This window comes from Peromyscus leucopus, chromosome 6 (assembly GCF_004664715.2).
Source record: "Peromyscus leucopus breed LL Stock chromosome 6, UCI_PerLeu_2.1, whole genome shotgun sequence".
Lineage (NCBI taxonomy): Eukaryota > Metazoa > Chordata > Mammalia > Rodentia > Cricetidae > Peromyscus > Peromyscus leucopus.
Window position 1 is genome coordinate 35,174,835 of NC_051068.1, and position 12,867 is coordinate 35,187,701.

General features: G+C 43.1%; 1 protein-coding gene across 1 annotated transcript in view; it reads left to right on the plus strand.

The window, feature by feature from the left end:
* The window catches only part of Dclk1 (doublecortin like kinase 1), a 302,407-nt gene extending 290,212 nt beyond the window's left edge, over nt 1-12,195 (plus strand). The window contains 1 exon segment of the mRNA XM_037206606.1: nt 6,685-12,195. Coding sequence (XP_037062501.1) covers nt 6,685-6,849 — 165 coding nt within the window. The 3' untranslated portion in view covers nt 6,850-12,195.
* The last annotated feature ends 672 nt before the right edge of the window (nt 12,196-12,867 follow it).

Below are 12,867 nucleotides of genomic sequence, written 5' to 3' on the forward strand. Positions count from 1 at the left end.
CTTCTTTTGCCATTTTAGTGGTGACTGTTACTCCAGGGGAAATCTGCGCCAAGTCTCCAGGTACTCTGCAGTTGCTGGCAAGGCCTCCAAAGGATCCACCAGCCAAACAAAACAGAACAGTAATAACCATGACAATAAAGACAACAGAATGAGGGGGGATACCCGGATCGATTTGTTAGTTTAATTTTAATGGCAAGCAAATTATAACTTAGTCCCTACAGAGTGAGGGTTAGCAAGGAGCGGTTTCCTGAGATTAATGCCCCAGCCTCCTAGGTAGTATGAATAATGGATGGGCTAAAAGGCAAAATGCACAATAATGTTCTTTTATTAATGAAATGAAGACTCGTTGTGATGGCTGGCAATAAATTAGGAAAAGCCAAAGAAGGAAAGTCATCAACACTTGCGCCTTTGAAAAATGTAGTTTCCTAAATCCAGTAATTACTGCCATGACAGAAAACATCGCCGCACAACAGAAATGAAGTACATCCCTTGCGAATCCTGCCTGTATTGCAGAAGAGAAATATTTTTGATCCATAGACTGTAAGGTCTATTATTTGCTAAGAGAAAACACAGCCCATTACAGTAGATTGATGGTGATATTAAGCATTCTGGTGGAATTTCATAGGTGAACGTTTTCCTGAGGATCAGGCGTTGAGATACACACACACACACACACACACACGCACCTTCAGTGCATGCACATGGAATCCAGAAGACAGTATAGGAAGGAAGCATGTCCAAGGTCACATCATTAGCTGAGCTAGGACAAAAAGCTAATTCTCCCAACTTCTACCCACTGCTATTTCCAAGAGGATTAGGCTAAAGCTGCCAGACAAGACAGGCATTAACAGAGATATGTGATGCCTCCTAGCAGCAAAGACAAAGCTGATACTAAACTCAGACTCCTGACTTCTGCCCAGCCTTCCCCTCCCCCCCTCCCCCCCACCATTGCAGCATTTCCCTCTTTAACATTGCACAGGGACCAGAGAGGTAAAGTTCAAGTTCACTTGTGCATATTTTCAAATTTACTGTCAGAAACAGGATTAAAATATCCGAGTAGAGTGTGGAGCACAGGCTTACTCATCATCAATAGAATTCACTGGCCAAATCGTTCTCCTGTTTAGACAAGGGCTGCCTTTTATTTCAGTGTGCCTGGTCTTGTGATGACCCAGGAACAGGATAGATATTAATTCCTTTTAGATTTCCAGCTATGCTGGGTGCAGTTACCTGAGTTGCTGTGGTAACTGGCATATTATAACCATCCATCACCTGCTACAGTAGCAGCCAGGGGCTTTGTCGGAGTCAAAAGCTAACAGTTTGAGCTGGGTATTTGCGGTGTTTCCTCTATGTAGGATGGGCCTTTATTAGTCTGTTTCTCTATATCATTTCATTTCCCAATGATATGTTCTTTCAACCAAGCTACCCAGTACACAGCATGGGGACCAGGCCACACATGCATTTGAAGTAACTCCTACTTGGTTACCACGATCAGCCATGGAGTCCTAAGGGGTCCTTGCTTACCTCTAACTTGTGGTCATTAACATCAAGATGTGATACTCCAATCTTGAGATTCTCTTAGGGGCTCTTAATGAAATGGAGACTCACTGAGGAGACTCTTGAGATTTCAATAGCAAGTCTATTCATGCTGGTTCCAACACAACCACCATCACTGAGAGAACAAATTACAAAATAAATCTGTCAGGAAGTCTGATGTGTTAATGGGACATCCAGCCTGCACCTGAAGACACACTCACTTTGCAAAGATAGACAATGAGGAGGCAGTACTGAGCATCTTTGGTATCTGAGACTCTTGTATGATTGATAAAAAATAAATAAATAAGTAAAGCTGCCTCTCGGCCATTCAGAAATGGCCTGGAATTTAAATGTGCAACACAACACTTCTGAGGACAAATCATGCTTCACATGCTTAGGGGAGGGTTTCCAATTTGTCACAATTGCAGAACAATCTCTCTTGAGAATACATCACCACAAGTAGACCTGTTTTCTTGCTGAATTGATCAGTTCTGAAAATGCGTAAGAGGGCTACAGACTCCAGTTGTAAATAGTAAACTGTACATGTCTGAAAGGTGTGCTAATTTTGAGGGCTCTAATTACAATTCTAAAGAAATCATAAATGGCAGAGCACTAACTGTGAACAGAAACTGCAATTTGCCAATGCAGGAATAACAGAAAAATGATTTTCTATGACATAGGAATAATTTTGCAAACATTTGAAACAGATTAGATTCTGAAGTATTGACTCTATTAATTTCTTGCTTTATAATTTCATAGAGCTGGTAGGGGTTCTATTTTATAATATTATTCAGAAAGTACATAATCACCTAAAATAATTCTGGATTGAATAAGAAGTATATGATACATGCCCAGTTAGTATGCCACAGTCAGATAAGTATTCTGGAAGTTTCTGGTTGCACATAGAGGAATTTACATGAAATCTGAGAAATCTACTCAGAAAGGGTGGTAAAAAGCCAGTGTGCAATTAAAGGCAAAAGGTTTGGTAAAGAAGGTTCTTGACAGAGGAGTTTAGGGGGTGATACACTGTACTAGATGAATTGTGATTAGGTCTTGGCGAATCCACACATTGGGCTGGGCAGAGGAGAAGAAGTCATGTCAGGTGAGGAGCAGCTTGAGCCAGGATGCAGAGCTGAGGACAATCAAGTGGATTCATAGCTTTGCCAGTGATGGTATGGGACGAGAGCCCAGACCAGACTGGTTGATGTACAAACAACACTTAGTATTGTCTATAACCAGATAGGTCTGTGGGTGGGTTCTGTCTTTGGCAGTAGGTAGATTGAGCACTCATTCAAAGCCCAGTTCCCTTCTGTCCTTCACACTTTTCTCACTGAATTGTCCCTGATTCCGATATCCTGTGGTATTGATTGGAGAAGCCATCATCTGGAAACTGGCATTCATTGTTAAGGTGAATGGTCGGAGACAGTTTCAGGGTGTCCTGTTGACTTGGGTAGGTGTCTATCCTAAACCTGTCAGCTTAGGCTTGCTTCTAGTGGCAAGCCCAGCACTCATAGACATATATGGTAGGGTCACCCTCACTGGAGTCAATATGAGAGTGGAAAGATGTCTGAAAAGAAACGAAGGCAGGATTGACTAAGGTAAGCAGAGCAAAGGGATGGATTCTGGAAGAGCCGGTGTCTGCTAAAGGGACCCAGTGGGTTTACTGATGTCACCGATCAGTTCTGAGGAATAACAGGAACCTGACACTGGAGAATTTTCCTGTCAGTGCGTTGGCGAGGCTGGGACAAGGATTTAGACTTTACGAGGAATTGTAAATACACTGGACCTTGTGAAAATTGACCTGTCAGCTACTTGCAGGATGTACTGGAGATTGGGTACCCCAGAGGGAAGTAGGTGACCTCTGTTGGAACTCCTCATATTTCAATAGTCACAAAGTTCATAATGTATCTGTTGTGTGCTGTGAACTGTGGAGAATTCAGAGAAGGCACCTAAGGCTTGAACATGGCCCTTTATATAGTCTGTAAGATGGGAAAGAAAACAGTCATTTGTGATTTATGCAGGACACACAGTAAATGCACTATAAACCACATTGTTGTGGGAATGGAGATGGAGAAACCTCCTAAAATGAACCACAGTCCATTGAGCTAGAGGCAGAATGTGCCGGGGCTCAGGGTGCAGAGGCTTACAAAAGAAACACCCTCTATATGGTCTTTGGTTGCACTATTGATAACTGCTTCAGTCACCCAGATAGTCACCTCATTTCTGTAGTGAGCACTAGGCCAGATTCAGGGGGGCTTGGACTGGGTAGATCCTGACTTTACTGTTCCCCAAGATTTCATCTGATCATCAGCATGGGGGTACCCTCAGCCTTTGGTCTTGGATACTGTCTGTAGCTAGGGTCTTTCCCTGCTATTTGGGATGAGAACGGAGTTGAGGTGAGCTGGGCGCACATGGAGACTCAGCTTTATTCTGTTACAATAGATGACAGAGCAAATGTTTGCCTGAGCCTTGTGCAAGAGACAGGAATTCTATTCTTAGGGCCGTACATGGGAAAATCCTTCCACATACTGAGCCTCAACTGCAGTCCTATAAAGACAGAGACCTGGACAGAGATGCTCTGGATGGCCTCTTTCACTCCTAAGCATCTCTAAATCCAATAGAAACTGCCATCTGACCCTTATCCAGAACATACGATAGGACCAATACACCTTCCTAAGAAGTGCTGTGAAAATGGTAGCACACATTGGTTTATCTAGGAAGGTGACCACTTAGAATGCTGCTAATGAGGGAGTTAGGCAGGACAGACATGTGGAACTGAGCACTTAAACAAGGCAGAGAGAGGCTTCTCTAGGCAAAGGAGCAAGGAAGGAAGATAACAGGATCACCCCAAGAGAACCTGAAGAAGGGAAGGCCAAAGTGAGGAGCCACCTGAGCACAGGCTTAACAGGAGCGCCACCAGCTTCTGTACCAACTGCATTCAGTGGTTCTGGAAAAGTGTCCCGCTGTAGGGGCACGTGACTTAGAGCAGCTGAACACTCAGCTAATCATAGCCATCCGAGGGAGATCAGGAACTAAATGTCTGAAGGTCCTTGAGAATTCAACAAGGAGAATCACAGTTAAAGTCCGTCTCAACAAGTCAGTTATTGAATTGGTGCATGGGGGGGGTGCTAGGCAAGAGGGGGAGGGGAAGTTCTCTGAGTCAGCTTGTGATGGGGCGTTCTTTTGCCTCCATTGCTTAATTTTCAAACCTTATCTTGCATCAAGTTACAAAGGCAAGAAGAAAGTGCCTCACACCTCTGCAAGCCTTGCCTGCTAAAACATTTTCAAACATCCAATTTTATCTGCAGCAATTCTGTAAGTGTGAGAAGAGGCCAGGCCTGCTCCTTATATTGAATAATGACTGGACTGAATGAATGGGCCACACAGAGCAGTACACATTCCCTGTGTGTCCTCCCATGCCTGGCGGCCTGTGTTCCCCCATCAGCATTCTGTCCAGTGCCAGTGAGGTTTTCATCTGCAGAAAGGTAGAAATACAGCTATATTTTTTATGACCAGGAGACGAGTTTATATTACCCTTGGATTAACTACAGAATGCTTTTTATGTCAGACAGACTAAATAGACATCTGTTTTCTACAAACATCCAACTCCACACAAACAGAGCATTCTCAGTTTGCTTTGAAAAGCAAAATACCATGTGTTGTGACTTTACAATGTTTTAAATAAAGTTAGGAATTTAGGTTTGTGAGCCTGAAGTGTTCATGAAATCAGTGGGTATGAGACCCGAAACTACACATATGAGGCCCTTTAAAAATTCAATGGGGGGCAGAATCAAGGCAGACATTTCAACAGAGAGGCCATTGGATCATGCTTTAGCCGTTCTGTGAAGCGAGAAGTGAATTATTAAAGTTTATCGCCCTCATTGGCTCCTAACACTGTTACTCAGTGTGTGCATCGTTTTTAAAGTGGAAACGGCTCAGCCTAAGTAAGCCATTTACTACCCCGTTCTATACGCTGTCTCTATTTCGCTCTTTATTGCTTCATTTTGGAACTTTGATTGCTTTCTTTTAGATCTAAGATTGTCCTAATGCTATTCTGCAATCGTACGAGGGGCTTAGTTTTCACTTTGTTCTCAGAACCAGGCTGGCTATAAATTTATCTCAGTTCTTTGAAGAAACCAACAGTAAAAATTTCCAGAGGAAAAAATGGCGGCAGATATCCTCGCAGAGGGAAAGTAAGCTCTTAAAAGACGGAGTAGCCTCCAGGCTACATCCCTTTAAAGAGGGACTTTCGGGCAAGGAAGCCTTCCCCTTCCACTGTGACCCGTGTTCAGTATTTTTCTTCCGGCTCTGTGCCTGCTCTTCTGGTTTCTGTCAGGGTTTTGCTGTAATGGGCCCGTCCCTCCCCACACCCACTAGATATGAGATGAAGTCACACTGTGTCCCCATACTGATGTTGTAATAACATCTGGGGTCACAGCCAGGTAGCACATCCCGGAGATCGTCTGAGGTTTCCTTGGTAAAATTAGGCAGAGACGAGAGGAATTCTCAAAGAAGACAAAAACAAAAACAAACAAAAACCAAAAACTACTCACTTTCATGCAATTGGACTTTGTAACGTGAAACCCATAGGATGTAGTCATTGGGCTTAATTTCATTCCAAGCCATGTTCCCTTTTAGGCATTGGCTTCATTAAAATTCACCCCACCCTTCCCAAGGTTCTGCCATATCCCCTTATCAAGAGACAATCAGATCACTTAGAGGGAAATCGCTAGCACAGCAGGGAGAGCTTCTGTCTACATTTCTACCTCTGATGACTTCATCACCCTTCAGCCTTATTACTCCTGTGCCCTAAGCTGCCAGTTGGTCAACATGACCCAAGAGGCTGGCTTACCTGTCACACACAAAGGACTGACGCCCCCATTTAATGTGGGGATGATTCTGGAAGGTGCTGGGTGATAGGTATGAAGCTGGTGGCACCGGGTGGGTTGGAACCTGTGACATTGCCTGTGCCTGCTGCCTTCATGACCAGGTCCTTTCACCGGCTCCCCACATTGGTGACTGTTGACAGAAGTGAGCCATGATGGGCAGGTTGGTTTGGCCAGCATACTTTCCAACTGCAAAACATCTAGAGTCTCTCCTGCCATGTCCCCTGGCCTAATTGTCCTCTTTCTCATTTTATGCCCCTGCTAGACCACCGCTCTTGATAAGGAGAGGCAGGTTTTCCGACGAAGACGCAACCAGGATGTGAGGAGCCGGTACAAGGCACAGCCAGCTCCACCAGAACTCAACTCGGAATCGGAAGACTACTCCCCCAGCTCCTCTGAGACTGTTCGCTCCCCCAATTCGCCCTTTTAATAAGACCCTTTTACTCAAAGTCCTAGCTTAACCCTTTAAGACTCTGAGACTCCCCCTGCCCCAAACTTCTGTAAAACAGGTTCATCTGATCTATCTAGCACTCAATGCTTGAATGGCAGAACAGAAAGTATGTTTTGGGTATCTTTGTAGCAAGTTCCCTTTACTGAATGAGAAGGCATGTGGTGTTTGTGACGATGGTAATTTGCTGCTAATAGGGGTCCTTAAAGGGTTAAGGCTAATTTGCAATTTTGTTTTAACATAGAAGCAATGAATGTTTTCATCAGTCAAGCTAGTATCTGCAATATGTAACAGCACATGTTAGCCCTCTGAGTGCATAGAATTTTCTTTAGATTCCTTGCTGGGGAATTTTGCAGAACCTTGGGTATATTCACACACATTTCTTGATTTTGCTGCAGACCAAGGGGCGTCATTAAGACCCTAAAATGTCCACACAAGAAGAGCATGGAGGATGATACATTGTGGAACCTTCTCTGTGGATTTAGAACATGACAGGTTTTATAGCGAGTCAGCAGATGCACCCCCGCATTTCTAACCATCTTACGAAGAAAGGGGATCCTTTTCCTAAGTAGTAAGCTGGTTAGCTGCAGCGAGTTCTCTGCTTTTATTGGAGGGAATTAGGTTTGTGGCAGCCTCACCCAAGTGATTGACAGTGTCTCTCCCTGTCTCCATACAAAGATGTGCTGATGACGCCCCTAAAATGCTGCTTCCCCATTAGCTGCTGCTAGTGCCAGGCAGACCCTCGGGGAACCACCTAGCCTTGGCTTGTGCTTGGTGAGTTGCGGTCTGTCTGCTCAGGATCAGAAAAGATCTAGAAATTACTGGTGAAAAGAGCAATAAATTACCAGGTGCTCTACAGGGCTGGAAATCCAGCCAGCAAGGGAAAGCAAGGTCCTGTGTTTTTCTCTTCTCAGCTGCTTTTATACGGGACTGTAGCCACCAGTGTGAAACCAACACAGAGTATGGAAGATCTGGGGCGAGAGGGAGCCAGAGGCAAGGGCTTTGCGAAGTGGCAGAAGTACAGTGGGAACACAATCCAAAAGGTTCCAAAAATGGGTTCATAGAAAGAAACCAACTCCGCAAGTAACTCTAGGCACCTGCAAGTCTCCCAGAAGACACGTAGGAGGCTGAAACTGCCACTCCCACTCATGATTTTCTTTAATATAGCGTGGTCTCTAGCCATTCAGGAGAGATGGGTTGCTTTCGTGGTTTGGGGCCAGGGCCTGATTGGGACTGGTTTTCCACTCCTGTTACCCAATCTGTCTCCCTCGACCTGAGCTTCTTTGGGAGCTGATCGCATTTCAGAATTGGGGCTTGTTGCTTCCTGTTCATTGTGACTATGCTCCAAAAGGGTTCAGGGGTGTCCGGGAGGCAGGGCCCAACTCAAACGCTGCCCTGATGTTTCTCAACTTTGACCCAGGAGAGAAGAGTGATAGACTCCAGAATGGCTACAAGTGGTCCTTATTTTCTCATTCTTACTCTGAATATATTTTAATGTCTTGAAAGTTATGAACAACCCTTCCATAGTCAGGTCTTTATTTTCGAACTCCACACTGATCTTCAACGGCTATGTTTACACACAGTCTTAAAACTGTGTTCTACACACATACAAACTTTTAAATGACCAAATCCCACATTTTCTGGTCTTCCACATTTAAATCAACACTTACTTAACTTAGTTTTTTTTTTCTTTTAGAGAACCCAAAAATGACAGCACATAAAAATCATAAAGTGCTATAAATCAGCATAATACTTAAATTGGGTGTTGGGAGCAGACAGGGCACAGACTACCAGGAAGAGTGTTGATTTGAAGATAGAGTTAATATTGGTGAAGGACCTAGAACTGGTCAGAAATCACTGCTGTCTCTGGAACAGAAAAGCAAAGCCCTTTTATTCTAAGATATCAAGCAATGGCGTAGCTGAGCCTCCACTCGGTGTGTGTGACTATCAACTGCCCTGTGGGCAATAGCAGATTGCCATGTTTCCTTTCTCTGAATTACTGCTTTCCCCTAGGTCATTAACACAAGGCCACAGCATCCAGGGGTACAGGCCCACAGTGCAGGGCTCTGGCTCTTGTCTATCATCATTTAGAGTATTTCCCATCTTGCTGCAGAAGGGCAGCCCAGAGGAATTCTGAGCCCACTCAGAAGGCAGATCACAGCACATCCCTATAGAGTTTCAGTGATCTATGCTGAATAAATGGTGGGATGTGGCCTGTCAAGTAGAAATATTGAGCAATTGGATGGAATGCAGTAATTCACTCATCTTTCCAGCATTAAGCTACCAAGATCTTAGATGTCAGAGGTGTAACTCAGAGGGCGAACAAACAAGCCTGTGAGGACGACTCGCTGTGCCCAGATTGATTTGGTTTTAGCCAGCACTAATCCCCCCCCCCCAACATTCTTGGAATAGTTTCAGTTAGAAATAATTAAGTGGTGGTGTTCTTTGAATTTCTATAACCAAATCAATCTTATTTTTTATTTTGTGTATCATAGAACAACTATGTGCCATTATGGCTGTGTATCTCTGTAATTATCCACTTAACCATCATTAATGTATCCATATTTTTGAGTATTGGATATAACTCTTTCGGCAGTAGTTTGGTGATGGGAATTGCCCTTCCTTTACTAAGAGGACCAGCCCTGTGGTATTTAAAGGAGTCTTTCAGTTTGAGAGTGGGGTAGTTGAGCAATCCTGCATCACTTGCTTCCTGTAAGTCAGTTCTGTAGATGAGACCCGTTCATATTCATGAATACGTTTACCCCTTAGCATTGTGGCAGAAACTACTTTATTTGTCCTGATCAATAAATATGTGATTTGTTCCAAACCCTTAGAAGGAAAAGCGAAGAACGTCAGTCCCTGGAAATGTTCTGGCCTACCCTCATCTAACTCACACGTGGTGCGTGTTAACATACGCAGAGGAGGGCACGAGAATAAACAGGGGAAAACACGTGATGTTCTGTGTTCACTGAGACTTTCCTACAACCTGCTTAGCTCTCTTGTGAGTGGTGGTTAACAGGTCTGTCAGATACTGTTGAAAGAGAACAGTGCATCTGTGAATGAAGGCTAAAATCGCAATCCTTTACCCTTTGAGGCATATTTCAGTTGGAAAAAAAAAAAAAAAAAGGAAAGAAAAATTGCCTCAGAGGGTCGCAGAGCTACCGAATTACCAGGACTCGAGCGCGTTAAATCACGGTTGTTTGCTGGCCAAAGGCATCCGCTAGACAACTCTATCCCCTGTGCTGAAGTACAGCAGTGCTGAGGGAGAGCTTTCTTCACATTATTGTATTGCCCCTAGCCCTTCTCTGGGTAAAGCCCTGTCAGCATTTCCATGATAAACTCCTAGTCTGGAAGGTTTTTAATTTGACCATAAAAATGTGCCTCGGGCTAAAGTTTGCTATTCAAGGCCGGTACTGAAGAGTGAGGGCACATCTCACACTTCTCAACTTCTCCACTCCCGAGGAAAACTCAACACCAAGAATTCGGAATACATTGCCTTCATTGTGATTTCAGAGTTTGGGGATGCCCCAAGATCCAAGATGGTATTTTTAACATAATTACTCATTTGGGCATGCTTTTTTTAAAAAATGGACCACCTAGCATATATTATAGAATATTTTCTATTATTTGTAAGTCTTTTTTTAAATTACTGTTGTGATTTTCTTTTTTCTTCTTTCTTTCTTTACTTTTCTTTCTTTTTTTTTTTGTCAAAAGATTTTTTTTAAAAAAACTTGAAGTTGATCAGCTCGAAGGTTCACTTTTCCCACGAGCTACCTGCCACTTCCATTGGTAATTTGGAAAAAACCTCTCTGACCCAACAGAGCTTTGGTTTGAAAACTGTGTGGAGGGTTAGACACATGTTTCTTTGGAAATCTGGATTTCCGAGTTTAATCATCAGGTTTCATGAAGGCACTCTTGTCTGTTGGGAGACTAGAGGCTAAAAGCGCCCCCACAATTAACACTTTTGTCAACTTAGATTCAAAGCCAGCATAAAATAGCCCTTCATACTCTCCTGTTTAAAGGCAAATAAATCAGGGAAACTTGAGGACATCCGAAACATTTGATGACTGCAAGCGTGCTTTCCCATTGGGCTGTACGGTGCTTACACATGGAACAGTTAAGAGCTGGGACCCCGGACGTCAGATGGAATCTTTGGTTTGTATGTAATTACATACAGATGGGGGAGGGGGGGTACCCTAAGCTGTTCTTTTGTTTTCTAATCATCTCAAATATGCAGCCAGCCAGCCAGTAGCATTAAGGGTCATAAACTGGTGGGAAACAGGAAATCTAAGGTAGAGGTTTAGAATGCCTCGGCTGGGGCGTTTTGGTTTGTTTGTTATTGTTGCTGGCTCTAACATGGAGGCCTCTGTGGTCATTTTTCGGTAAGTGAGCATCTAACTGGCAGGTGTTGTGATCATGTGGTTTGCCCATGGAGACAGATGAGGGATATGGATTCATCGTTTTCCATCAAGGAAAGGCTATCTCTCTCAACTGTACCTGTAAATTTCCTCAACATTTCTTTTCTTGTCAATTAAACTGAGACTCTTAATGTTCCTTTAATGTAAAGCTGTATATTTTTGACTGTGGCATACTTTATTAATTTAAAGTAATTAGTGCTTAAGCCTTCAGAACTGGTGGTATTACGAGTGGATTTTAAAGTGGTGTTCAACATCCTAACAAGTTCAATTCATTCCAAGTCAGTTGGCTGTAGTCAGGAACAGACCTTTACTGGTTCTCTGGGGCAACTTCTCACTTGCCCTTGACATTGAATCCTCAGTGTATTTGAAGAATAAATAAAAAGAGATTGAAACTGGCCCAAGGTTAGAGTCATATCCTTGACAACTTTAAAAAAAAATTTATTAGGAAATTAATATTAGCTTTTTTCATTCTGGCTGAAAGAAAATTATTAAAGGATTAGTTGTGCGTGAAATTAAATAGTATTTTGCTTCTGCATACTAAAGAAGTGGACTAGGGACTTGACACATTTAACAAGTTTCCCGAAAGGTTTTGATTTGGAAAAAAAAAAATTCAACATTTCCTTTGCGATTCTGACTTCGTCACTTGCTGCATGGATCAGATGGCGTAGGTTAGTGTCTGGTTTTGGAATCCCAATGAAATAACTTTCAAACGATTTGTACCCATGATTAAAGGTGGAATGAGACCCAATTTTCCCCCTAATCCTTCAGTTTAAGCTCATAAATTGTAGGTGAATGTGGAATGAAATCATCTGTGATATATTATGTTCATTTACCAAATGAGCTCTTTTGATGTTGCCTGTTTTTATGTAAAACACGTTCTTAAACTAATAAAGTAATATCTCTTGGTGTACACAATGCCCTTCGCTGCTGGACCAGCTCTTCGGTTTACATTGCCATCGTGGAGTAAAATTTCATCTCCGTGCAATTCAGGATTGACACATTCAGTCCAGAGAGGAATAACCCAGCTGTGTTCAGGGTTGGGGGGGCAGGGTACTCTCTACGCGAGGCTTTAAAAATTAGTCATGCGGTCAGAATGTAGCTTTCCCACATGTCCTCCACAGCACAGCATGTATTTCATGAGCATAATTCAAAAACAACTATTCCAAAAATGTCCCTTTTCATATATCACCTTCCTGGCTAGGCCAGTGACTTGGACAAACACAGAGAAATCAAATACTGTTCAGCCTTGTTTTCTCCATCAACCTACATGCACAGGCTCACCAGAGGAGACTGTTAGTTTAGCTGCCAACCTGTAATTAGCTGCCATTTTGTTGCCCTTCCCCATTGGGTATTACACATGGAATTTTGACCTTAGGAAAAAAATCACAGAGCTGTGTGATGGAAGAAAGCTCTTTCCTACCATGGTTTCAGTGACAGGAGATTGAAAAGTAAACCAGCCAAAGTGACTACAGGTCCCCTGGTGTCAGTTTTATAAATACCTTTCTATGAGTATCACTTTTATAATATTTTATGAATATCTCCAAGGTCTTGTAGAAGTTAGCAGTCACCTTCCCTGCCACCC